This window comes from Papio anubis, chromosome 8, assembly GCF_008728515.1.
Source record: "Papio anubis isolate 15944 chromosome 8, Panubis1.0, whole genome shotgun sequence".
In the NCBI taxonomy this organism is placed as follows: domain Eukaryota; kingdom Metazoa; phylum Chordata; class Mammalia; order Primates; family Cercopithecidae; genus Papio; species Papio anubis.
In genome coordinates this window covers 63,918,820-63,944,190 of record NC_044983.1, presented here as the reverse complement: position 1 = coordinate 63,944,190, position 25,371 = coordinate 63,918,820, and the positions used below count along the sequence as shown (strand labels likewise).

General features: G+C 39.0%; 1 protein-coding gene across 3 annotated transcripts in view; it reads right to left on the bottom strand.

Annotated features, from left to right (window-relative positions):
* PREX2 (phosphatidylinositol-3,4,5-trisphosphate dependent Rac exchange factor 2) overlaps positions 1-25,371 on the bottom strand; it is a 303,886-nt gene that overhangs the window by 30,121 nt on the left and 248,394 nt on the right. For all 3 annotated transcript variants that reach the window (XM_021942408.2, XM_017962077.3, XM_017962076.3), the window contains exons 38-39: positions 10,081-10,183; positions 2,872-2,939 (exon numbers count right to left, since the gene is read on the bottom strand). In XM_021942408.2, coding sequence (XP_021798100.2) covers positions 2,872-2,939; positions 10,081-10,183 — 171 coding nt within the window. The remainder of the gene's footprint in view (positions 1-2,871; positions 2,940-10,080; positions 10,184-25,371) is intronic.

The following is a 25,371-nucleotide window of genomic DNA, read 5'->3' as shown; positions in this document are numbered from 1 at the left end:
CTTTCGACCAGTATATTCCACTGTCCACAATGTCCTCTCCAGGGATGACGATTGATGCTCAATCTCAGTACTACCAAGCTGAGCTCCCCATCTCCTCCTTGTGCGTGTGCTTCCCCTCTGTGCCCACTGTCTCAGGGGAAAGAACCACGAGCACCTCATTATATAAGCCATAGATTTGGTGGTCATCCTAGAATCTTCCTTTTCCCTAAACTCCTTTATCCAATTAGTGTCCAAAGACTATTGATTCTGTCTTCTAAATATCTCTCTAAACCATCCTCTCATCTTGGCTTCAATACACCATAATCTTTTTTTAAGCTCCTGTTTCAGTCTTAGCTGTCCTCAAATGGGCCCTCCTGATGTTGCCAGAGATAAATTCTAAAATTCAAATCTTCCAGATAGGAAGATTGCTTATGCTTGCCTCCCTATTGTCTTCAAGGTAAAAATCAAAACTCTTCTGAACTCCTAAAAGTCTCTTCTGATCTGGCCCTGGCCTACATCTCCAGCCTCACTTCACATTATACTTGAATCACATTCAACCACCAGTCATTGAGGTCTAGGCGTAGTTCTCAGAACATCATGTCTTCTGTGGTCCTTGGTACTATTGCATCCCCAGTATGGGACATGCATTACAATGCTGACAGGCCCAGGAGTATTCTGTGACCTCTTCTCTCTGTCGTTAGGCTGCATTATGTCCCTTCTCTGTGTTCTCACGACAATCTGTGCCTATTTCCATCACACATTGTGTACTATTTTCATTCTATTCCATTGTTGCTCTACTGCACTTCAACAACTGGTGGAGGACACTATGTCTTTTGTCCTCTAGCTCTTAGCAAGGGGCCTGGCACCTAAAGACACATAGCAGAAATTCAACATATGTGCTCTGAGTAAATGTTTGTAAAAGTCAAGTGGTTGGTGAGAGTAAAACTCTGATAGGGATGGGTTGAGGATTTGAATCAAATAGTATCTCAGACAGAGATAGCAAACTTCAGCTCCATTAAGATGTTTCCAGAAACATTATCCCAGCTTTGCCCATGGATGGCCTCACTGTGATTGCCAAATGTGTTCTTCAACTCACTGTCTTTGGGGCTGGAGTCCAGGTTCTCAGTTGGGAGCGATCCCAGCCCCTCCGTGCTCCTTGGCATTCTCTCTGCACCCTCCACAGGGTGATTCCTGTTTTCTACCTTTCCTTGTAATCATGCCTTCTTCGCTTCATCTTTTTAACTGAAAACTCTGTGAGGGCCAGGGCTACTTCTAATTCAGGTTTATACTCTCCCTGGGGCATAGCAGAGTGCTTTGCATTTCTGAGGTCCTCAATAAAGATTTGCAGAATGAATGAAAGAATAAATAAAATAAATTTTAAAAATTACTCTTGCTTTCTCTCTCAGGCTTATTACTCCCTTGTAGACAATGTGAACTTTATGGCTGGCTCATTTTAATGAGTTGCGTTTCAAGTGTTTTCAACATAACCCAATATGGTTTCTTTTCTTGCGTTCAGCTTGCATATTGGTTTATTGATCAGGGTGCTGAAGTCTGATCCTCACCTCACGGTTTATTAGTGTTTATAGGTCTAGCTAAGAACACCTTGTTGAGCCATGATCTTGTTTTCTTATTGGAATTTTAACACTTCACTGGGTCTATTATCCAAACGTACCATGCCTCCCAAGGTGCTGGATGGAGAATGGGTATGTAAAAATAATCCTTTAGCAATAGAAAGCCTTAGATTCTAACCTAATCAACTGTGAAAGACAACATTAACAAAACTTGAGGATGAAATAGAGTTAGGAGTCAGCACTAAAAATAAATGCAATTAGAACATGAGTGCTCCATCCATTTTCAGGGGGAAAATATGTTTTCCCTTTGAAAGCACTTTCACTACCCACATGGTTTTTCAGAATGAAATATTACTTCATAAATGCTGCAGCCATCATTCCCACTCTGGTAACTGCTCTGTAAAGAGAAATAGTGTTTTGTCTGTGGCAGCGTTTGGAAGAGCCTATTTTTTGTTAAAATACAAATGTATAAAAGCAATCAAATGTAAAAGAAATTATTTAGCTTTTCCCCACTTCAAGACAGATGGTTCCCTACTCTCATCACCAGGGAAATCAAAACCAGAGCATTTCCCTGATGACTATTATTTATGTTCATTTATTTTAAAGTCAAAGGGAGTCCTTTCTTATGATGCTGTGTGAACTGTAAATATTTGAGATAATAAACAAAAATCTCATTTATTCATTTCTTCATTCAGACATTCTTGAAATCTGTTCAGATATTTGATGTTTACTATGATAAGTAATAAATAAAATCCAAAAAAAAAATTCTCTACCTCCAGAAAACTCATATTCAGGTTGGGCAAAGGAACATGTGACAATATATTGCAACAAAATATGATAAATTTTATCATAGGTCACTATGAAAGATGCTAAGGGAGTACAGAGAGGAAGGAAACTCAAGCAAGACTCCAAGGGGAAATGACATCTAAGCTAGGTTTTGCAGTGAAATAGGAGTTTTCCATACAAACACATGTAGGAAAGGCAATCATGCTAGAAGGAACAGCATGTACAGTCACAGAAGTATAAATGAAAATGTCATCTCGGTTGTTTGGCATGGCTGGATTTCAAATGTTAGCAGTGCCTGTGTGAGCTTTTCTTTTTGAATTCATGATAGTACTTGCAAAATAGAATAATATCCATTTATTTCTGAGAGCATTTATGTGTAATCATACTTAGCCATTGGGTGTTTCAAGGGCAATCTCTGTAATTACAATCAGTACGACACGAGGCATATCCTAGATCGGTTGCATTAGCAGAGGGATGCTGCCGGGAAAATGCTGGCAAATCTTTCGGGCAAGGGCACAGCAGGGGAGGCACTTACCTTGGTGCAGACTGTGGGGTCCGGTCTCTGACTCCCAAATTCTTCGCTGTGTTCTGAACTCTTGCTCCCTGAAAGTCAGGAAAATCATTTTTATCCCTACAATGTGTTAGTAATCATTTAACACACCATTAACATCTATGTGTAGGATACTTATTCCAACAATGTCTTTAACTTCAAGGGAGATTAGCCAAGAGAAAGACAGATATCGCCGTCAGAGCATTTTCAAAATTAATGCTTTTAATAAAAAATGTGCTGTTATGTTGCTTTGTCTTTATTCCTAGAAGCAATCAATACTTCAGATGTTGAAAACAGGTCAGGCACAGTGGCTCATGCCTGTAATTCCAGCACTTTGAGGGGCCAAGGTGGAAGGATTACTAAAGCCTGGGAATTCAAGACCATCCTGGGAAACATAGTGAGACTCTCTCTAAAAAAATACAAAAATTAGCCAGGCATGGCTACTCAACTGTGGTCCCAGCTACTCGAAAGGCTAAAGTAGGAGGATTGCTTGAGCCTAGGAGGTTGAGGCTACAGTGAGCTATATTTGTGCCACTGTACTCCAGCCTGGGAGACAGAGTGAGCCCCTGTCTCAAAAAAAAAAAGAAAAAGAAAAGAAAAATAATAAAAATTTTAAAAAGATGTTGAAAATAGTAAATGAGCAGAGTATAAATACCTGCTCTGTGTTACCACTTTTCTGGAACAGAAATCACAGTTTTATCACACCTGTTTTTTTTCTTACCTGAATCATTAACTATTTTAAGTTTACTACTACCTAGCAAAAAGATATTTTCTTAACTACTTCTGAAGCAATTTCTGGACAAGCCACGTCCATGCAGATCTATGAAACCTAGTAATTCTGCCTCAGAGTTTATAATACAATCTACTTTGGCAATGAAAAAGTCTTCACAGTCTGTCAAGTTCATGAATGAAGTTATAATCACTTTAGTTCCTCATGAAAATTAATTACTACATAGGACCAAATACCAGAGTTTGGGGTTTGGAATAGGTTAAGGAGAGTTGTCCAAAAACTCTGAAACTCTCTCTCCAGCTACTACATTCTGAACTAAGGAAAGAAACAAGATAAAAAGAAGGAAAAAAATAACATATTCTCTCAAAAAGGACGTAAAATAGGAAAACAAATAGGGAAGGGAGTGTGGCATCAAAAAGAAAGGTGGGAAGAAATTTAGGAATTGCAATTATGGACTTAAGAAAAACTATTTTGGCTAATCCAAAAGCAGTTATCTCAACTGACTGTTCACAGACAGTTACAGATCAATTGAACTCATTGTTCTGCTCTTTCCCCACTTTTCACCACTGCACTTGACCAGTCTTTAAAAACAAAAACAAAGAAACAAACAAAGAAAACTGTTTATTTTGAAGTAATTTTACACTTAGCGAAAAATACAGACAGAACTGAGACTTTACATACTCCATGTGGCTTCCCCTAACGGTAACTCTTCACTTAACCACAGTATGATTATTAAAACCAAGAATTAACATTGGAACAATATTATCAACTAAACTGCACATCTTATTCAAATTTCTTCATTTTCTCCCACTAAGGTATCTTTTCTGTTCTAAGATCCAACCTAGGATCCCATATTGCTTTTTGCTTACATGTCTCCTTATTCCCCTCCAATCTCTGCCAGTTCCTTAGGTTCTTCCTGCCTTTCATGACCTTAACACTCTTGATAAGTATTGGTTATTCCTTTTCAAAATGTCTCAGTTTGGGTGTGTCTGATGTTTGCTCATGATTAGAAACAGGAAATGCACTTGGGGCAAGAAAATCACAGAAGTGATGTCATGCCCTTCTCAGTGCATCCTATCAGGGGATACAGGATGTCGTCATATCTTATTACCGCTAACATTAACTTTGATCACTTTGGTGTCTGCCAGATTTTGCCACTGTAAAGTTACTCATTGCTTTTTTTTTCTGTAGTTAATAAATATGTTTGGGGATATACTATGAGACTATGCAATATCCTGTTTCTCTTCAAACTTTCACTCACTGATTTTAGCCTCCGTTGCTGTATCTTGCCTACAACAATAATATTGTTTTGTTATGGACTGGAATTCTGTTAAAAAGAGTAATCTCTTCTCTCTAAATTATTTATTTATTCAAGTATGTATTTAAATCAGTGTGGACTCATAATTATTTTATTCCATGAGATATAATCCAATACTTATTATTATTATTATTATTATTATTTTGCTAAAATTGTTTCAGTTTTGGCCACTGGGAGCTCTTTCTGGTTGTTTCTTGTGCCTTTTTAATATGCTGCCATCATTGTTTAGTACTCCTTTATTTTCTGGCACCTCAAGATGTTCCAGACTTGTCTTTCTTGTCTCATCTGGTAATTTACCATTTCTCCAAGGGGCCCTGGCTATTTTTATTGGGGAATGGTATTTAGAAGCCAAGATTTGGACACTGAGTGAGCTCTTTACTACTGGGAGGATAACTGCAACTAGGCCTTTCCAGCAGGCAGGGCTAATTTACATATACAAACATACTCATACATCTATAGTCATTACTACATCTATCCATATTTGTATGTGTCTGTGTGTGTATTTATCAGTTCATACTGATACATGTGATTTCAATCCAGTAGCATAGGGTTCATTCCAGATTCCAGCCTTCTTCCTTTCCTTATTTGTAACCTTTTTCTCAGACAGTGAGAAATCAGCTTCTCATTATTTACAATAACTTATTTGTTCATTCTTAGTAACACATAAATTAGTTTTAGAATTCCTAAATCATACCCTGTGAAAAACAGATTTACTAACTAGTGTGCAGTATTTGTGTACAATGCTTTTTGTCTATAGCCTTATAGTATTTCCATTAAGTAGTTCCATTAAGAAAAATGTTTGCTTTCTTAAAAGGTTTCAAATAAAACTGATGCTTGTCATGGTGAAGACATCAGTTGGCACATTTCACTTTAAATTCATCTATATTGTTCATAAACTCAACATTCCAGCTACTTGCGTTTTTACACTCTGGCTCATATTGCTCCCTCTACTTAAACACTCTTCCTGCCCCCTTCCTGTCCTGTCTGCATCATATTTATCTCCCAAGTTCCATATCAAATATCATCTTAGTTAATAACTGATTGGTCACTCACCATATCAGGCACTGTTTTAAGTGCATTAAGTATATTTACTTATTTAATCCTCACAACAACACTATGAAACAAGTACTATTATTATCCTTGTTTTAATACTGATGAAACTAAGTACCAAAGAGGCTAAGAATATTCCCCTGAATCACCCAGATAGTCAGCACTGGAGTTGGAATTCAAATTGTGGCTGCTTGGCTCACGAGTCTTTCTCTTTTATTCACAATAGCAAAGTCATGGAACCAACCTAAGTGCCCATCAACAGTGGGTTGGATAAAAAACGTGGTACATATACACCATGGAATACTATATGCTATGAAAAGGATAAAATCATGTTATTTGTAGCAGGCTGAATGCAGCTGGAGGCCATTATCCTAAGTGAATTAACACTTAAATAGAAAATCAAATACTGCATGTTCTCTCTTTTAAGTGGGGACGATACAATGAGTATACATAGACGTAAAGATGGAAACGACAGACACTGCCAACTCCAAATGGGGAGAGGAAGGAAGGGGGACAGGATTAAAAAATTACCCATTGGGTATAATGTTTACTGTTGGGGTGATGGGTTCAATAGAAGTCCAAATCCCAGCATTATGCAACGTAACCATGTAACAAACCTGCACATGTATCCCTTAAATCTAAAACTAAACAAAAACTTACTCTGTGCTCTTAGTCCCTATCATAAATTCATGTTCTGCATGAAGCCCTTCTCCAGCTATCCTAGTTAGAATGAAATCATTGAACAAACATCTTTTGGCATTTACTTTGTACTAGGTACTATTTTGGGAAACTGTGATACAAAAATGAGTAAGACTTGTCCCAGCCAGGGAGGGGCTCAGTCTACTCATTTGCTTCCTGTTCTGAGTCTTGATATGCTGAGGTTAGTTACCCTATAGAGACTTGCTTGCCTGTGCCCGTGACATCGTGATTTTCCTATGCATGTGTCCACCATGAGATTAGGCAAGGACCACATCGACCTCATGTCTTTGTTCTTAGTGCCCAGTGTGATGCTTTGATACTGAAGGTAAGGGGTCAGGATACTTTGGAATCCCAGTTTTTATTAAAAAGGTTAAGAAGACATTTGTGCCCGGGCGCGGTGGCTCATGCCTGTAATCCCAGCACTTTGGGAGGTCGAGATGGGCAGATCATGAGGTCAGGAGATCGAGATCATCCTGGCAAACACGGTGAAACCCTGTCTCTACTAAAAAATACAAAAAGCTAGCCAGGCGAGCTGGCGGACGCCTGTAGTCCCAGCTACTCAGGAGGCTGAGGCAGGAGAATGGTGTGAACCCAGGAGGCGGAGCTTGCAGTGAGCTGAGATCCGGCCACTGCACTCCAGCCTGGGCGACAGCGCGAGACTCCGTCTCAAAAAAAAAAAAAAAAAAAAGAAGACATTTGTTCTAGGCTGCCATCAAAGAGCGCTAGAAATATATAATTTATGGCATAGAAAAATTTAAATTTATAATGTAAATGACAGTTTCTACTGCAAGCCTTTTATTAATCAAATCAGCTGGTTACATAAAGTGATGCCTAAGGTTGTTATAATCATTAGCAAAACATCGTGAAAGACATAGTACCCTTCTCTTCTGTCTTTTATCTTTCCTTCAAACTCAAGCAGTGAGTTAAAATAACAACTCTATGAAAAGTATATACCCAAAATCTGTAGAGGAAAACAATACTGAAATTGTAAATAAGAACAATAAATCATGCCAAAAAGCTTCTTATTCTCAAAAAAACTAAAAAATCTTAATTTTTTCATTATATTATTCATTTATATATTGTAAAACTGTAATAGACACTAAATATTATTCTTTAATATATCATCATACAAATTTGATAATGCAATAATGCAACTACTTCAATATATACTGAAGATGACAAGTATCTAACCACTTGGTCTCTAAACAGCTGAGTTTAAATGGTTAAGTAACTGTCCCTGAGGTTGAAAGGTAAAAAGGAGAGAAAATCCAAGCTAGACCTTTCATTCAGACTTGCATTCTAACTGCTCAAACCATAAGTAGGTAAGAGTTGGCTTGTGGATTGGACCTCAGCCACAAATCTCACTGCCTGCTACTGCTGAACACTGGAAGGAGAATCGGCGACAGGAGGACTTTTGAAGAAATCTCTGGGGTCACCAGTCTGCCCAGTTTCCTTAAAAGAGGGTCCCAGGCTCTATGATCTTTCACAAAGAAGTTAAACCTTATTTCTTTGCCTCTCATAGCCATTGGGACGTCACAACTTGGGGCAGAGGAACAAGTAACAATGGAAGAAAGCTACCTATTCCAAATGTATTCAGTTTTTTAAAAAATTTGGGGGAAGAACAAGTGATATATACTGACAAAATAGTGAGGTTTATATATCAACAGGAATTTTATAAGGAATCCCATGACTTTTAAAATTATACTATACTTATATACAACAATATAATAATACTATATAAATATAATTTACATTGTATTTTAAAGAGCTTTACACTAGTTAAGTGAGTCATTGGGGCCTACATAATATCAATATTACTTTATCTCTATTTTCTCTATTTCCATTTTTAGTTTTAAAAAGTTAAAGTATTTGATATGATTATGACTATTCAAATCTATAAGGTAGAAATGGATATGTCACCAACTCATAACTACCTCCTTAGTGGAATATTCTAAAAGAAAGTAAATTCCAGTTTCTTTTGCTTGTCATAAGCTATAATTTTGAGATGGCCCTTCCCAAGTCTTCCCACAAACCTACTCTAATAAGCAACATGATCAAACAGAAAGTTGATTTCTTTCTGTATTTCTTGGCAACTTAAATCTCAACTGTGATATGAATAATCATAAGTTTACCTGGATCTACTTTTTGAAACATAATTTGTATATATGTCCAAAAAGTCCTTCCTAAATCTTCTGGCAAATCACATCTGTGTTCATCCTTTCCAGCTGGCCCACAGTACGTCACATGCTTCTTAGTTCTAACCTTTACTTAACAAATCTCTCTTAGACCTTCTAAGATCTTGGTTTTCAATCTTCAGCTCCTGAGCCCTAACCAGAAGTACCAATATGTTCTCCCTGTGCCTGATCTCTGCATTGAAGACACCAGCTTGATGTTGGCCTCTTCAGTTGATTTTTTCATGGGCTTTGTCGTCATTCTGCAATACAGTCTTGGGAGCAAGCCCAGAGGGATTTATATGTTTGCCTGAGAGTTAGACACTAAGCTTCCAATAAACAAAGTAGTCATAATTACAAAGCATATCTTAAAAACTAAATCACTCACTGTCACTGGGCAACTCAAACCAAGTCAGCAAGTAGAGAAATTTGTTAAATCAATTTATTGTGGTTGCCCAAAGAAAAGGTAGTAGAATAACATATAAAATTTGTGTCTTTTGATTTGTCTTTCTGTAGGTTATCTTTTCTGCTAGATCAAGCACATTTTCATAATTAGTAAATTGGAGCTTAGTGCATTTTTAAAAATAACTTTAAGAGTTAAAAACGAAACCACCACACTTAGAATACTATTGGGCTACTGTATAGAATAAAGTTCATTCTATTTATAAGAGAGTATATTCTCGCCTGTAAGTACTCCAATGACCCGAAGACAGTCCAAAGACTGCTATTTATCCCCTAAAGGAAAATTCGAGGTAAGTGCTTTATCCTTGGATTAATGTACACGCTGAGTATGGCATGAAAGTCCCTTGGCATCACCAGGAGCCAGCAGGACCCTCAATTCTTTCCTCTTCTTCCTTGCCCCTATCCCTCTCCACCTCAAGCTTTACCACTAACAATTGCCAAAAAATGCCATATGTGCTTTTACTTGTTCCTTACATAAATGCCAAATTCACTGCTACTTTATTCCACTTAGTCAAGTCCCTTTCTGACTGCAGATTACTGCATAGACATCCCTTTTTCCAGAATTCTCTAAGATTCTTGCAGAACCTCAGACTGGTGCCTGCAGCGTCTTCTCCCTGGGAGCATTTCTCATTCATGAGTTACCTTTGAGCCTAGTAAACTGTACATCACATCCAGGCACCTGTCAGACCGCTGATAAATGAACAAAGGAATCTTCAAGTCCAGGGCCTACAAAACAACTCTTCTCAAGTCTCCATGAGACCTACCTGCTTCCGCATCACATCTGTAGCCTGCATGATGTAGCGAGGTGGCAATCCGTGGCTTCTGGCCAAAATGATGGCTTGCTCCAGCGTCACGCTCAGGGTGCACCTGGGGGTCAAAGCAAGGGCAAGTCAGACCCCATGATTCCTGATACACCCTTTGAGATGATGTGGATTACTAATTGCAAAATCAGAAGGCACCAGCCAAAATAAAAGTGGCTAGACAACGAACCGCTGATTTTTCTACATAGAACACCAGTTTAAAAATAGATTATAAAGGTACACTACTGGGGTCAGAAATTAAGTATTTAAATTTAAAACAAACCCATGATGAACTATGTTTATAAGAGCACTTATCTACAGAAAATTAAATAACCAGAATTAGGACAAGTTTTATTACTGAGTATTATTCTTTAATGATATTTCATGTAATTTAGAAGAAATGACTAAAGAATATTTATCATTAACTTCTAGATATTGATAATTAATAGATTTATAGTGATTTATGCACAAATATTGTAGAAGAATAAACAGCGAAATTACTATTTATTGAGGTCAGAATTGATTTTTTTAAATGTGTTTATTGGACCCAATCTAAAAGCGCATTTGTAAAAGTTCCAAAAGGAACTCGTAGTTATATAGAAATGTGATACCCAGAGCAGCCCTGAGAGAAGTATTCTAACCAGCATTTAGTGACTGGTGAGTCTTTGTTCTTTTCTTTCTCTCTCTCTCTTTTTTTTTTTTTTTTTTTTTTTTGAAACGGAGTCTCGCTCTGTCGCCAGGCTGGAGTGCAGTGGCGCACTCTCAGCTCACTGCAACCCCTGCCTCCGAGGTTCAAGCGATTCTCCTGCCTCAGTCTCCCAACTAGCTGGGATTACAGGTGCGTGCCACCACACCCAGCTAATTTTGTGTTTTTGGTAGATACGGGGTTTCACCATGTTGGCCAGGATGGACTCCCAAAGTGCTGGGATTACAGGCGTGAACCACTGTGCCTGGCTGTTCTTTTCCTTCTCTTTAAGGCATTCTTTTATGTTCTTCCACATTGATCTCAACAGTACCCCTTAAAGTCTATGTTTATTTGTTAACATTTTCAGGTGCTGGTCTCTGAATTGTTCTTTTAAGAGTATCTTTTGCATGCATTTCATAAAAACTGTCAATTTTAGATGCTTCTCCTAAAATTGTATTAATGGATTTTGTTTTACTTGTTTTTTTTAACATATTCATATTTTAATTAGCCTTTTCCTTATTTTTGCATTTACCTCCCTGTAGTTTGTTGTTTTATTTGTATATTCTCCTAGATCTGTCTAGTATTTTTCCCTGCAAATAAAAGTAAGTTCTACAGTGCAATTGTTTCTATGGGAGAAATATCTAACTCATTGGTTATGAGGCTGTAACACGGAAGTTCTTGGTTATGAGGCTCTAACACAGAAGTCCAATGCATTTGGTAGGTTTTGACACTGATAATTAAGAAAAAGAGGAGACAGGGATTTAAAACATTACTGTTGTAATATCAGAACCTCACAAAGTGCAACTGTGTGATTACACATAACTGCATTCTAAGGAGAAATACGTAAGTTCCATTGGCTGTTAAATGACTCAAGAGGCAGCTTTCTCATTATCATTGCAGAGAATTCATTATTATTATTAACACATGTCCAGGTGCGCTAAAGTTTCATTATTAAGTTCTAGTTGTACATGATGTTCACAAACTTTCAGTGTGTGAGTCTGATAACAATGCATATTGTTTTACATGTACACGTGAGCCACAGAACAGTCTATGCCAATGAAGGCCAAGCAGTATAACTAACAGTTCATGTTTAAAAAATCAGTTTTCCGCCGGGCACAGTGGCTCATGCCTGTAATCACAGCACTTTGGAAGGCTGAGGCAGGTGGATCACAAGGTCAGAAGATTGAGATCATCATGGCTAACATGGTGAAACCCCGTGTCTACTAAAAATACAAAAAATTAGCTGGGCGTGGTGGCGGGTGCCTGTAGTCCCCGCTACTCAGGAGGCTAAGGCAGGAGAATGGCGTGAACCCGGGAGGCGGAGCTTGCAGTGAGCTGAGATGGTGCCACTGCACTCCAGCCTGGGCGACAGAGCGAGACTCCATCTCAAAAAAAAGAAAAAAAAAATTAGTTTTCTACAAAGCATTTAATTGCCAGTTTACTCAACAGAGCGTAACCTTTTCCTCCTCCTTAAGGTCTCCTCCACTCCAATTTTAAATGTTTATTGATCCTAACATTTTAATCAATAATGCTCATTACACCAGCTGAATGAAGCCAAGGGGTGAAAAAAAATCTTTATCTTTTTCTAGTCATGCTGAAATATGTCTGTGCTTTACTGATAAAGTACAGCTTGCTCTATTTCTTGTGTACTCGCTTATAAACAAGACCTACACACTCTGAAGGGTTTTTAATAGACAGTCAACGATTATTATTCATTTTCTTAATCCTTTTAAACTGATTTCTTTCTCCCTACCTCAAGTTGTAGTAAGCAGCAGTACAGCAGCAAATTACCCGCCAGAGATTTTAAAAGATTTTACTGCAATCAGGAAGTGAATGTGCCCAGGAACATGCTCTCTGAAAGGACACCTCAAAGTATGACTTACAATCAATCACATATCACCTAAGAGAAAAGTCTACCTTCAAATGGATATGTATATTCTCTTTCCCCAGCATTTCAAAAACAGATGGTTGCACCTTTATTTGTCTTTTCGTGCTAACCATCATGTATCTTCCAGTTAGGCCCCAAAATTAATATGAAATGTTAAAAAAGTAAAAAGTGTTAAAAAGAGGCAGTCACATAAAGGTGGGAAATAGTGCCTGTAATTTGAATCATGGCTGATGGGTCCAATCAAGGCCTTGTATTTCCACTCACAGCATCACAGAATTCCATTTTCCTAAACTAAGCATGCGGAAGAAAGCCCCTCAGGAAGGCCGCCACTCTTCTGTCAGTATACCATTATTTGCCCAGTAGCTTTTCATCTTCTCCCAACTGTCTCAATTTGAATGTCAAGTGGAAAAAATCAGCATCTGCAAGAAACATTCTGATGTTGGCATTCTCTGATGGACTCCAGGTCCAGAAGGTGGCACACCATTTTTCAGTGGTGCATAAATATATACTCAGAGGCAGGTTTACAAGAGCTCATTTGATTTTATAGGCACTTTCTAATGACCAGAGAGACTGATATGCTAGCCCTGGGCAAGAGAAAGAAAGGAGCATATTAAAGGCCAGGAACCCTCATTCAATACGAGGTTTCTCTTTTTTTGGAGACAGGGTCTCACTCTGTTGCCCAGGCTGGAATGCAGTGGTGCCATCTCAGCTCACTGCAGTTTCGACTTCCTGGGCTCGGGTGATCCTCCCTCCTCAGCCTTCCAAGTAGCTGGGACTACAGGAATATACCACCACATCCAGTCAACTTTTGTATTTTTTGTGGAGATGGGTTTTCACTGTTTTGCCCAGATTTGTCTTGAACTCCTTGTCTCAAATGATTCACCTGCTTCAGCCTCCCAAAGTACTGGAATTACAGGTGTGAGCCACCAGGCCCAGCCCAATACGGGGTTTCTTACCTGATGCCCCAATCTTCTTTCTAACATGAACTCTGTTTTACAATTAAACTAAAATTTGAATAAATCTATATTTTTACCCCACCTGGAAAATATAGGTCTTCAATTTTTCAGCTCCTTCTACTACAACATCACTTTAAAAATATTCACACAATTCTTTCCCTAGAAGCCACAAAATAATGAAATAAATGCCACAGAGTAGTATTTGTCCTTCATAAAAAGGCAATTGTAACATAGGCACTGAAAAAAGTTTGTCCATAATTTTAGTAAAAAGACTTTCCAAGTAATGGCTCTGCTATGAGTATACATGTGAGGAAGCACACTTGATAGGGTAGCAAAGTTACATAGAAATGTTTAATTTCCCCATAGGAAGAAAAAGGAAAAGGTCAATATATCTGTGCTTATAATTAATAAATCTCCTTGACATATTTTGAACTGAGAACAGATCCCAAACCACTCAGTTATTGAGCACAGTTTTAATATGATAAATGTAACCTACAGTTAATGGGTTCCATTTAATTTGAAGGACACTTTGATTCAGCAATGCTAAGGAAGACGTATTAAAATGTATTTTATTGCATGATTCTTTCTTTCATTTATTAGTTTGCCAAACATTTTTTGACTGTCTACTTCGTACCTACAAATACCATAAGTTGCTGGCAGGAGTGGATTTACTGTGCAGCTACAAAAGCTTGGGTTTCAAGGCCCCTTACTTGTACGAATCCCTTTCCAGGTTCTGCGAGGGGCGTCAGCACTGTGTTCACATAGTCACATACCTTTACAAATGTGCAAAAGCAAAATGTTTTAACTGCAAATGACATAGCTGCTGTCTTCTTTACAACCCAGCTTCCTTCTGTAATGTTGGGTAGTGCCCAATTGGCTGTGGTTACTTTTGAAACCGAGCTCAAGAAAGTTGAGTTGGGCACTTTGGGAGGCCGAGACGGGTGGATCACGAGGTCAGGAGATCGAGACCATCCTGGCTAACACGGTGAAACCCCGTCTCTACTAAAAAATACAAAAAAACTAGCCGGGCGAGGTGGCGGGCGTCTGTAGTCCCAGCTACTCGGGAGGGTGAGGCAGGAGAATGGCGTAAACTGGGGAGGAGGAGCTTGCAGTGAGCCGAGATCCGGCCACTGCACTCCAGCCTGGGTGGCAGAGCGAGACTCCGTCTCAAAAAAAAAAAAAAAAGAAAAAAAAAAGAAAGTTGACTTGGGATGCATTCAGGCTAGATTTGCTGGGACCTATTTATTGGACAGTAATTCCTTTCATTGATGGCTGGGTTATTGTAGTATTCTGTGTAGAAATGGCATCTAGAGTATTCCTACTGCCCATTGCACACAATCACCCAATGCTGGAAAAGAGGTGCAGGACCAGAGGTCATGATGTAATACACCCATATCCTGAGGCCCCCAGGATGGGAAATGCGTATGTTCTGGAGGACAAAAGGGTTGAAACTACACAGCCAGAAACTACTCTGTGGCATATTCTTTCAAATTTATGGTTCATAGGCTAAAGAAACTTAGAGAAGTTTTCTTTTCTTTTTTTTTTTTTTGGCATTTGACAACAATTTAAAAATACATAGCAATTTATTTTTTCTTATATTCTGAATATTAACTTTCATTCGTATTTTGTTTTGTTATTTTCTAAATTCTTTCTGACTTTATTTTACTTAACTTCAGACCCCCAAATCTCCATTACTCCAGTGTGTAGGAGATGCAACAGTGAACAAAGCCAAGTCCCATCTCTTTTGATCATCAAATTTCAGTGAGAGGACAAAGAAAATAAAGAAGCAAATGTATAAAATCAGGTGGGAATGATTTACCCAGAAAAAATAAATTTTGTGGCAGATTAGAAAGTGGAATGGTACTAGTGAAGGGTGTAATGGCAGAGGGAGGTATTGTTTTGGGGAAGACCACTTCAAGGAGAGTAAGTACAAAGGCCCTGAGGTTAATGCCAGTTCAGTCTGCTCATGAACAAGTGTTGAGCTCAATATGCTGGTGCACACAGGGAGAAGGAGATGAGGTTGGGGAAACAGCCTCAGCTCAAACATACAGAGCCTTGGGCATCAGAGTTTAGGAGTTAGTGGGTTTGGTTACTTCTTTGGTTGACATGAAAATATTTCTATATTTACATGATATCAAAGAACAATTTAAGTAAATTACCAAAGTAATTTACTAAGTACCCAACCATAACAGTTTATCAACACTGTATTCAAAGCATCTTCAGTTGCTTTCCAGTGACAACATTTTCAAAGGCAAACTCTTCATCCTCTCCCACTTTCCACCTCATTATCCCAGTATCCTACTTACTGCCCACAACCCACAACTGCTTTCCGCTTTCAGTCAGCTTCTTAGTACCATTGTACAAACCCCTCCCCCAATCCCATGTCCATTTATTCTCTGTCTTTCACTACTTTCAAACTATCTGGGAACCTCTTTCCGAATGCAAAATGGCAGCTGACAACAGAAGGGTTTGAAGACAGTCTTATGGAGCTGTACCCAGGTTACTTCTACTCTCAGCCTGCATCTCCCCCGTGAACTGAGGAAAGCAGGGGTACTGACCTCATAAAGTACAGCAAGAAAGACCTGAAGTGATGAGTGTGATCCCTGCCCATGGTAAGTCTGTGTAGAGGAGCCTCCTCTTTATGGGAGTACATTATTTGGAAAAACTTAAGGAACACAAGTAAATCACAGTTTCTCAAATCTCATCATATTTCCACTATTTAAAAGGTTTCTACTTTATATTTTTATAGTCCTTTTTATCCTAAAGAGGTGCTCACTAAAATAACCCTGGAGTAAATTATGATGTTATAAGATTACAATAGTTACATGAAGTTAAAGACAAATGTGTGCCAATATTTCTTTTTAAAAAAACCAAGTTCAGTTACAGTAAAGTCTACCAGACTATAATTTGGGCATTTGCTGATAAAATTCTTGGTGATTTTTTTTTTCAGGTTTTGTCCCAGTTGATCTTAGACAATCGATCTTGAGTTTATTTTATATAGCAAACTGCAGAACTAAAGGAAGGTCAGGAAAAGCATGTGAACTAATCTCCTGTTTCCCAACCCCATTTCTAGATGCCGGAGAAGTGTCTCCCGTCCCCTCCTCAACTAAGTCTCACTGGAGAGACAAAGCTTCGTTTTCTAAATTGGCTTACATGCAAAATATTGTATTTCAATCATTTCTAAATTAGGGTTCATTATACTATATTTAGTCTCGCTTTTGAAGATATCAGTTCTTACTTAAAGTGGATATTGTTTACATGTTAACCCTCCCTTTTAAGATGACTCACAACATTTCTTTTTTTTTTTTTGAGACAGAAATGCTTCAGTCATCGTGGTTGGAGGAGTGGTTACAGCCTGTCGCAAGCTCAAGCCCTGAGCTATTATTTCAGCCTGCCTGAAGCTGGGACTGAGCCACACCGCCTGGTTAGTTTTTAGCTTTAGTAGAGACGGGATGGAAGTTAGGAGGAAAGTCTGATCTCCTGACTCAGGATGTCTATTGGCTCAAAGTGCTGGGATTGCAGGCCTGTCACCGCCGGGCCAACATTTTCTATAATAGGCCAGGCTGAGTAGCTCAAGCCTCTAATCCCAGCACTTTGGGAGACCGAGACGGGCGGATCACAAGGTCAGAGATCGAGACCATCCTACAATATGGTGAAACCCTCACTTCTACTAAAACTACAAAAAAAAACTAGTCGGGCGATGGCGGGCGCTTCTGTAGTCCCAGCTACTGGAGCTGAGGCAGGAGAATGGTGTAAACCCGGAGGCAGACTCAGAGTGAGCCCAGATCCGCCACTGCATCTCCAGCCTGGGCGACAGAGCAAGACACCGCCTCAAAAAAAACCAACAACAAAAAAAATAAAAATAAAATAAAAGCATTAAAAAAAACAACAACAACAAACATTTCTATAATAAATTAGATAGAAGAGTCTCTCAAAACCTACAGGCCTCCTACATTTGGTCATTTACCACGATTACAGACAAAAACAACTGTTTTATTCTAAAATCAGTTCTATATTTCAAAATCTCCAGAAGCCTACTGCCTCATTTAATATTGATTCAAACTGTACTGAGCAAGGAAGCCAATCTCTCAAGGGCTGAAATGCATTTTACTGAACATGTGGGGAGCTGTAACACCCCTTTTGGGCCACACTGTAACTCACAATGAAATGACATGGGAAACCAGAACTATTTGAGGTTTATGGTTCTGAACTCTGTTTTCCTACTGTGGATTTATTTGCCAGCTCTCAGCATGCTCACTGTCAGAACGCTGATATTTTGCTTGGTAGCTAATTGTTATATTGCTATTTCCTGAGGGCAACCCCAAATGTTTTTATTACTAGTGAAGGAGGGTTACTCAGACCCTAACGCATTGAATAAAACACATGAAAATCTAGGGTGATGATCTCTGAATTTGTAGTCACAACAATTTTTCATAAATCGATGTTATGTAGATGTTGCAGTAAAACACGTTTTTAAAGTAATTACGAATAGGAAATGTAACCTTTAGTAGGGGATACTTTTTATTTCCCCACATTTTTAAAATTGAAGGTGGGATTAAACATTAATTTGAAAACTTCTATTGTTCTTGATAATGTTACCTACGAAGATACCACCGGAAACTATCCCTGAAAGAAAAATACACTGAAATCGAGGTTCCAAGATGGCCAAATAGGAACAGCTCCATTCTGCAGCTCCCACCGTAAGCAACCCAGAAGATGGGTGATTTCTCTGCATTTCCAGCTGAGGTACTGGGTTCATCTCACAGGGGTTTGTCAGACAGTGGATGCAGCCCACAGAGCAGGGCAGGGCATCGCCTCACCAGGGAAGCACAAGGGGTCCGAGAATTCCCTTTCCTAGCAAAGGGAAGCCATGACAGACAGTACCTGGAAAATTGGGACACTCCCACCCTAATACAGTGCTTTTCCAACAACCTTAGCAAACGGCACAACAGGAGATTATATCCAGTGCCTGGCTGGGAGGGTCCCACGCCCACAGAGCCTTGCTCACTGCTAGCACAGCAGTATGAGATTGAACTGCAAGGTGGCAGTGAGGCTGGGGGAGGGGTGTCTGCCATTGCTGAGGCTTGAGTAGGTAAACAAAGTGGCTGGGAAGCTCCAACTGCAGCTCCAGGGGCCTGCCTACCTTTGTAGACTCCACCTCTGGGGACAGGGCATAGCTGAACAAAAGCCAGCTGAAACTTCTGCAGACTTAAATGTCCCTGTCTGACAGCTTTGAAGAAAGTAGTCATTCTCCCAGCACGGAGTTTGAGATCTGACAACAGACTGCCTCCTCAAGTGGGTCCCTGACCCCCAAGTGACCTAACTGGGAGACACCTCAGTGTAGGGGTGACTGACACTGCATACGGCCGAGTGCCCCTCTGAGACAAAGCTCTCAGAGGAAGGATCAGGCAGCAACATCTGCCATTCTGCAGCTTCCACTGGAAATATCCAGGCAAACAGCATCTGGAGTGGACCTCCAGCAGACCTGCAGTTGAGGGTCCTGACTGTTAGAAGGAAAACTAACAAGCAGAAAGGACATCCACACCAAAACCCCATCAGTACCGTCGCCATCATCAAAGACGAAAGGTAGATAAAACCACAAAGATGGGGAGAAACCAGAGCAGAGAAGCTGAACATGCTAAAAATCAGAGCGCCTCTTCTCCTCCAAAGGAACGCAGCTCCTCGCCAGCAATGGAACAAAGCCGGACGGAGAATGACTTTGACGTGTTGAAAGAAGAAGGCTTCAGACGATCAGTAATAACAAATTTCTCCAAGCTAAAGGAGGATGTTCAAACCCATTGCAAAGAAGTTAAAAACCTTAAAAAGACATTAGACGAATGGCTAACTAGAATAACCAGTGTAGAGAAGTCCTTAAATGACCTGATGGAGCTGAAAACTATGGCATGAGAACTACATGACACATGCACAAGCTTCAGTAGCCAATTTGATCAAGTGGAAGAAAGGGTATCAGTGATTGAAGATCAAATGAACGAAATAAAGTGAGAAGAGAAGTTTAGAGAAAAAAGAGTAAAAACAAATGAATAAAGCTCCCAAGAAATATGGGACTACATGAAAAGACTAAATCTACATCTGATTGGTGTACCTGAAAGTGATGGGGAGAATGGAACCAAGTTGGAAAACACTCTTCAGGATATTATCTAGGAGAACTTACCCAACCTAGTGAGGCAGGCCAATATTCAAATTCAGGAAATACAGAGAATGCCACAAAGATACTCCTCTTGAAGAGCAACTCCAAGACACATAATTGTCAGATTCACCAAAGTTTAAATAAAGGAGAAAATGTTAAGGGCAGCCAGAGAGAAAGGTCAGGTTACCCACAAAGGGAAGCACATCAGACTAACAGTGAATCTCTCAGCAGAAACTCTACAAGCCAGAAGAGAGTGGGGGCCAATATTCAACATTCTTAAAGAAAAGAATTTTCAACCCAGAATTTCATATCCAGCCAAACTAAGCTTCATAAGTGAAGGAGAAATAAAATCCTTTACAGATAAACAAATGCTGAGAGATTTTGTCACCACCGGGCCTCCCTTACAAGAGCTCCTGAAGGAAGCACTAAACATAGAAAGGAACAACCAGTACCAGCCACTGCAAAAACACCCCAAACTGTAAAGACCATCAATTCTAGGAAGAAACTGCATCAACTAACGACCAAAATAACCAGCTAACATCATAATGACAGGATCAAATTCACACATAACAATATTAACCTTAAATGTAAATGGGCTAAATGCTCAATTAAAAGACACAGACTGGCAAATTGGATAAAGAATCAAGACCCATCAGTGTGCTATATTCAGGAGACCCATCTCACGTGCAGAGACACACATAGGCTCAAAATAAAAGGATGGAGGAAGATCTACCAAGCAAATGGAAAACAAAAAAAAGCAGGAGTTGCAATCTTAGTCTCTGATAAAACATACTTTAAACCAACAAAGATCAAAAGAGACAAAGAAGGCCATTACATAATGGTAAAGAATTAATTCAACAAGAAGAACTAACTATCCTAAATATATATGGACCCAATACAGGAGTACCCAGATTCATAAAGCAGATCCTTAGAGACCTACAAAGAGAGACTCCCACACAATAATAATGGGAGACTTTAATAGCCCCACTGTCAACATTAGACAGATCAATGAGACAGAAAGTTAACAAGGATATCCAGGAATTGAACTCAGCTCCGCACCAAGTGGACCTAATAGACATCTACAGAACTCTCCATCCCAAATCAACAGGATATACATTCTTCAGAGCACCACATCACACTTATTCCAAAATTGACCACATGGTTGGAGGTAAAGCACTCCTCAGCAAATGTAAAAAAACAGAAATCATAACAAACTGTCTTTCAGACCACAGTGCAATCAAACTAGAACTCAGGATTAAGAAACTCACTCAAAACTGCTCAACTACATGGAAACTAAACAACCTGTTCCTGAGTGACTACTGGGTACATAAGGAAATGAAGGCAGAAATAACGATGTTCTTTGAAACCAATGAGAACAAAGGCACAACATACCAGAATCTCTGGGACACATTTAAAGCAGTGTGTAGAGGGAAATTTATAGCACTAAATGCCCACAAGAGAAAGCAGGAAAGATCAGAAATTGACACCCTAACAACACAATTAAAAGAACTAGAGAAGTGAGAGCAAACACATTCAAAAGCTAGCAGAAGGCAAGAAAAAACTAAGATCAGAGCAGAACTGAAGGACATAGAGACACAAAAAAACCCTTCAGAAAATCAATGAATCCAGGAAGCTGGTTTTTTGAAAAGATCAACAAAATTGATAGATCACTAGCAAGACTAATAAAGAAGAAAAGAGAGAAGAATCAAATAGACACAATAAAAAATGATAAAGGGGATATCACCATTGATCCCACAGAAATACAAACTACATCAGAGAATACTATAAACACCTCTACACAAATAAACTAGAAAATCTAGAAGAAATGGATAAATTACTGGACACATACACCCTCCCAAGACTAAACCAGGAAGAAGTTGAATCCCTGAATAAACCAATAACAGGCTCTGAAATTGAGGCAATAATTAATAGCCTACCAAACAAAAAAAGTCCAGGACCAGATGGATTCACAGCCGAATTCTATCAGACGAACAAAGATGAGCTGGTACCATTACTTCTGAATCTATTCCAATCAATAGAAAAAGAGGGAATCCTTCCTAACTCATTTTATGAGGCCAATATCATCCTGATACCAAAGCCTGGCAGAGACACAACAAAAAAGAATTTTAGACCAATATCCCTGATGAACATCGATACAAAAATCCTCGATAAAATACTGGCAAGCTGAATCCAGCAGCACATCAGAAAGCTTATCCAACATGATCAAGTGGACTTCATCCCTGGGATGCAAGGCTGGTTCAACATATGCAAATCAATAAACGTAATCCAGCATATAAACAGAAGCAAAGACAAAAACCACATGATTATCTCAATAGATGCAGAAAAGAACATCAACAAAATTCAACAGCCCTTCATGCTGAAAACTCTCAATAAACTAGGTATTGATGGGATGTATCTCAAAATAATAAGAACTATTTATGAGAAACCTACAGCTAATATCATACTGAATGGGCAAAAACTAGAAGCATTCCCTTTGAAAACTGGCACAAGACAGGGATGCCCTCTCTCACCACTCCTATTCAACATAGTGTTGGAAGTTCTGGCCAGGGCAATCAAGCAAGAGAAAGAAATAAAGGTATTAAATTAGGGAAAGAGGAAGTCAAATTGTCCCTGTTTGCAGACGATATGATTGTATATTTAGAAAACCCCATCATCTAAACCCAAAATCTCCTTAAGCTGATAAGCAACTTCAGCAAAGTCTCAGGATACAAAATCAATGTGCAAAAATCACAAGCATTCCTAAACACCAACAATAGACAAATAGAGAGCCAAATCATGAGTGAACTCCCATTCACAATTGCTTCAAAGAGAATAAAATACCTAGGAATCCAACTTACAAGGGATGTGAAGGACCTCTTCAAGGAGAACTACAAACCACTGTTCAATGAAATAAAAGAGGACACAAACAAATGGAAGAACATTCCATGCTCATGGATAGGAAGAATCAATATCATGAAAATGGCCATACTGCCCAAGGTAATTTATAGATTCAATGCCATCCCCATCAAGCTACCTCTGACTTTCTTCACAGAATTGGAAAAAACTACTTTAAAGTTCATATGGAACCAAAAAAGAGCCTGCATTGCCAAGACAATCCCAAGCCAGAAGAACAAAGCTGGAGGCATCATGCTACCAGACCTCAAACTATACTACAAGGCTACAGTAAACAAAACAGCATGGTACTGGTACCAAAACAGAGATACAGACCAATGGAACAGAACAGAGCCCTTGGAAATAATGCCATACATCTACAACCATGATCTTTGACAAACCTGACAAAAAAAATGAAATGGGGAAAGGATCCCCTATTTAACAACTGGTGCTGGGAAAACTGGCTAGCCATATGTAGAAAGCTGAAACTGGATCCCTTCCTTACACCTTATACAAAAATTAATTCAAGGTGGATTAAAGACTTAAATGTTAGAACTAAAACCATAAAAACTCTAGAAGAAAACCAAGGCCATACCATTCAGGCCATAGGCATGTTAAGGACTTCATGACTAAAACACCAAAAACAATGGCAACAAATGCCAAAATTGACAAATGTGATCTAATTAAACTAAAGAGCTTCTGCACAGCAAAAAAAAAACTACCATCAGAGTGAACAGGCAACCTACAGAATGGGAGAACATTTTTACAATCTGCTCATCTGACAAAGGGCTAATATCCAGAATCTACAAAGAACTTAAATTTACAAGAAAAAATCAAACAACCCGATCAAAAAGTGGGCAAAGGATATGAACGGACACTTCTCAAAAGAAGACATTTATGCAGACAACAGACACATGAAAAAATTCTCAAAAACACTGGCCATCAGAGAAATGCAAATCAAAACTACAATGAGATACCATCTCACAGCAGTTAGAATGGTGATCATTAAAAAGTCAGGAAACAACAGGTGCTGGAGAGGATGTGGAGAAATAGGAACACTTTTACACTGTTGGTGGGACAATAAACTAGTTCAACCATTGTGGAAGACAGTGTGGCGATTCCTCAAGGATCTAGAACTAGAAATACCATTTGACCCAGCCATCCCATTATTGGGCATATACCCAAAGGATTATAAATCATGCTGCTGTAAAGACACATGCACATGAATGCTTATTGCAGCACTTTTCACAATAGCAAAGACTTGGAATGTCCATCGATGATAGACAGGATTAAGAAAACGTGGCACATATATACCATGGAATACTATGCAGCCATAAAAAAGGATGTGTTCGGCCAAGGTGGGTGGATCATGAGGTCAGGAGATCGAGACCATCCTGGCTAACATGGTGAAACCCCGTCTCTACTAAAAAATACAAAAAAAAAAAAAAAATTAGTCGGGCGTGGTGGCGGGAGCCTGTAGTCCCAGCTACTTGGGAGGCAGGAGAATGGCATGAACCTGGGAGGCAGAGCTTGCAGTGAGCCATGATCACGCCACTGCACTCCAACCTGTTCAACAGAGCAAGACTCTGTCTCAAAAAACAAACAAACAAACAAAAAAACCTTGCCAGAGTGGGTGTGGTCAGGATTAAAATTATTGCTTTCCAAAAATCTTTGTTTAGTGATTTATGACTTATTTCATGTCTAGAGTAAGAAATGTTATAAACCTCCAAGTTATGAAATTAAAGTCATCCACCACAAGAGATTAATGCATGTGTGCAGTTCAGTGTGTTAATGTATCCACTACAGCACCTTTCATGCCTATTAATTTCATATTTTATACTATCTCTCAAATGTCTCCTCTCTAGCTGCACTAATATCATCTCCTGCCTAGACTGGTGCAACCTCACTCTAACCTTTCCTGTCTGGCCTCTTCTCATTAGTCTTCCTCCATAGTGAAGGCGACCTTTTTAAAATGCAGATATAAATACAAACACAGGAATGGCTTCCCATTTCTTCACATGAAATACAAGATCTTCACAATATGGTCCCTGGTTTTCCTCACTTCTACTCCATACTTAAATGATTGTATAGTTTTCTGTAATCATCAACTATCATAGTTCCCATGTTTGTCTGATCTCATATGCCCTGGTTGAAGTCACACACAATATCTCTTACCCCACTATCTCACACTCATCTGGAAGGTGTAGGGATTAAGAACATGGGCAAGACAGATAATTTCCTGAGTTGGAGCCTGGCTTTGCTAATAACTATGTGACCTTGGGCAAGTTACTGAAGCTCCTCAAACTTGGTATCCTCCTCTGTAAATTGAATTTAATAATAATATACAACACAGAGTGTTGTTTTCAAGATTATATGAAATAATTCATGCCTAATACTTCATATGAAGTATAGCATGTCATTTATTCTCAACAAATGTTCAAAATTTTTATTACTATTACCACCACCACCACTAGGCTGGACTGGTATCTATATTGACTGTAGCTTTTCTAGACCCTAGCATACTTCCTAGGATGCAGTAAGCATTCAATACATACTTATTTTTAAAATTACATGAATTCCTAATGTGTGCCAATGATATTTTATTCATCCCCCTAAAAGACTAGATTTATTTATGTATACTCTGTGTTTGCCACGTATTTGCTCGAGAAGTGTTCACTTATTAAAT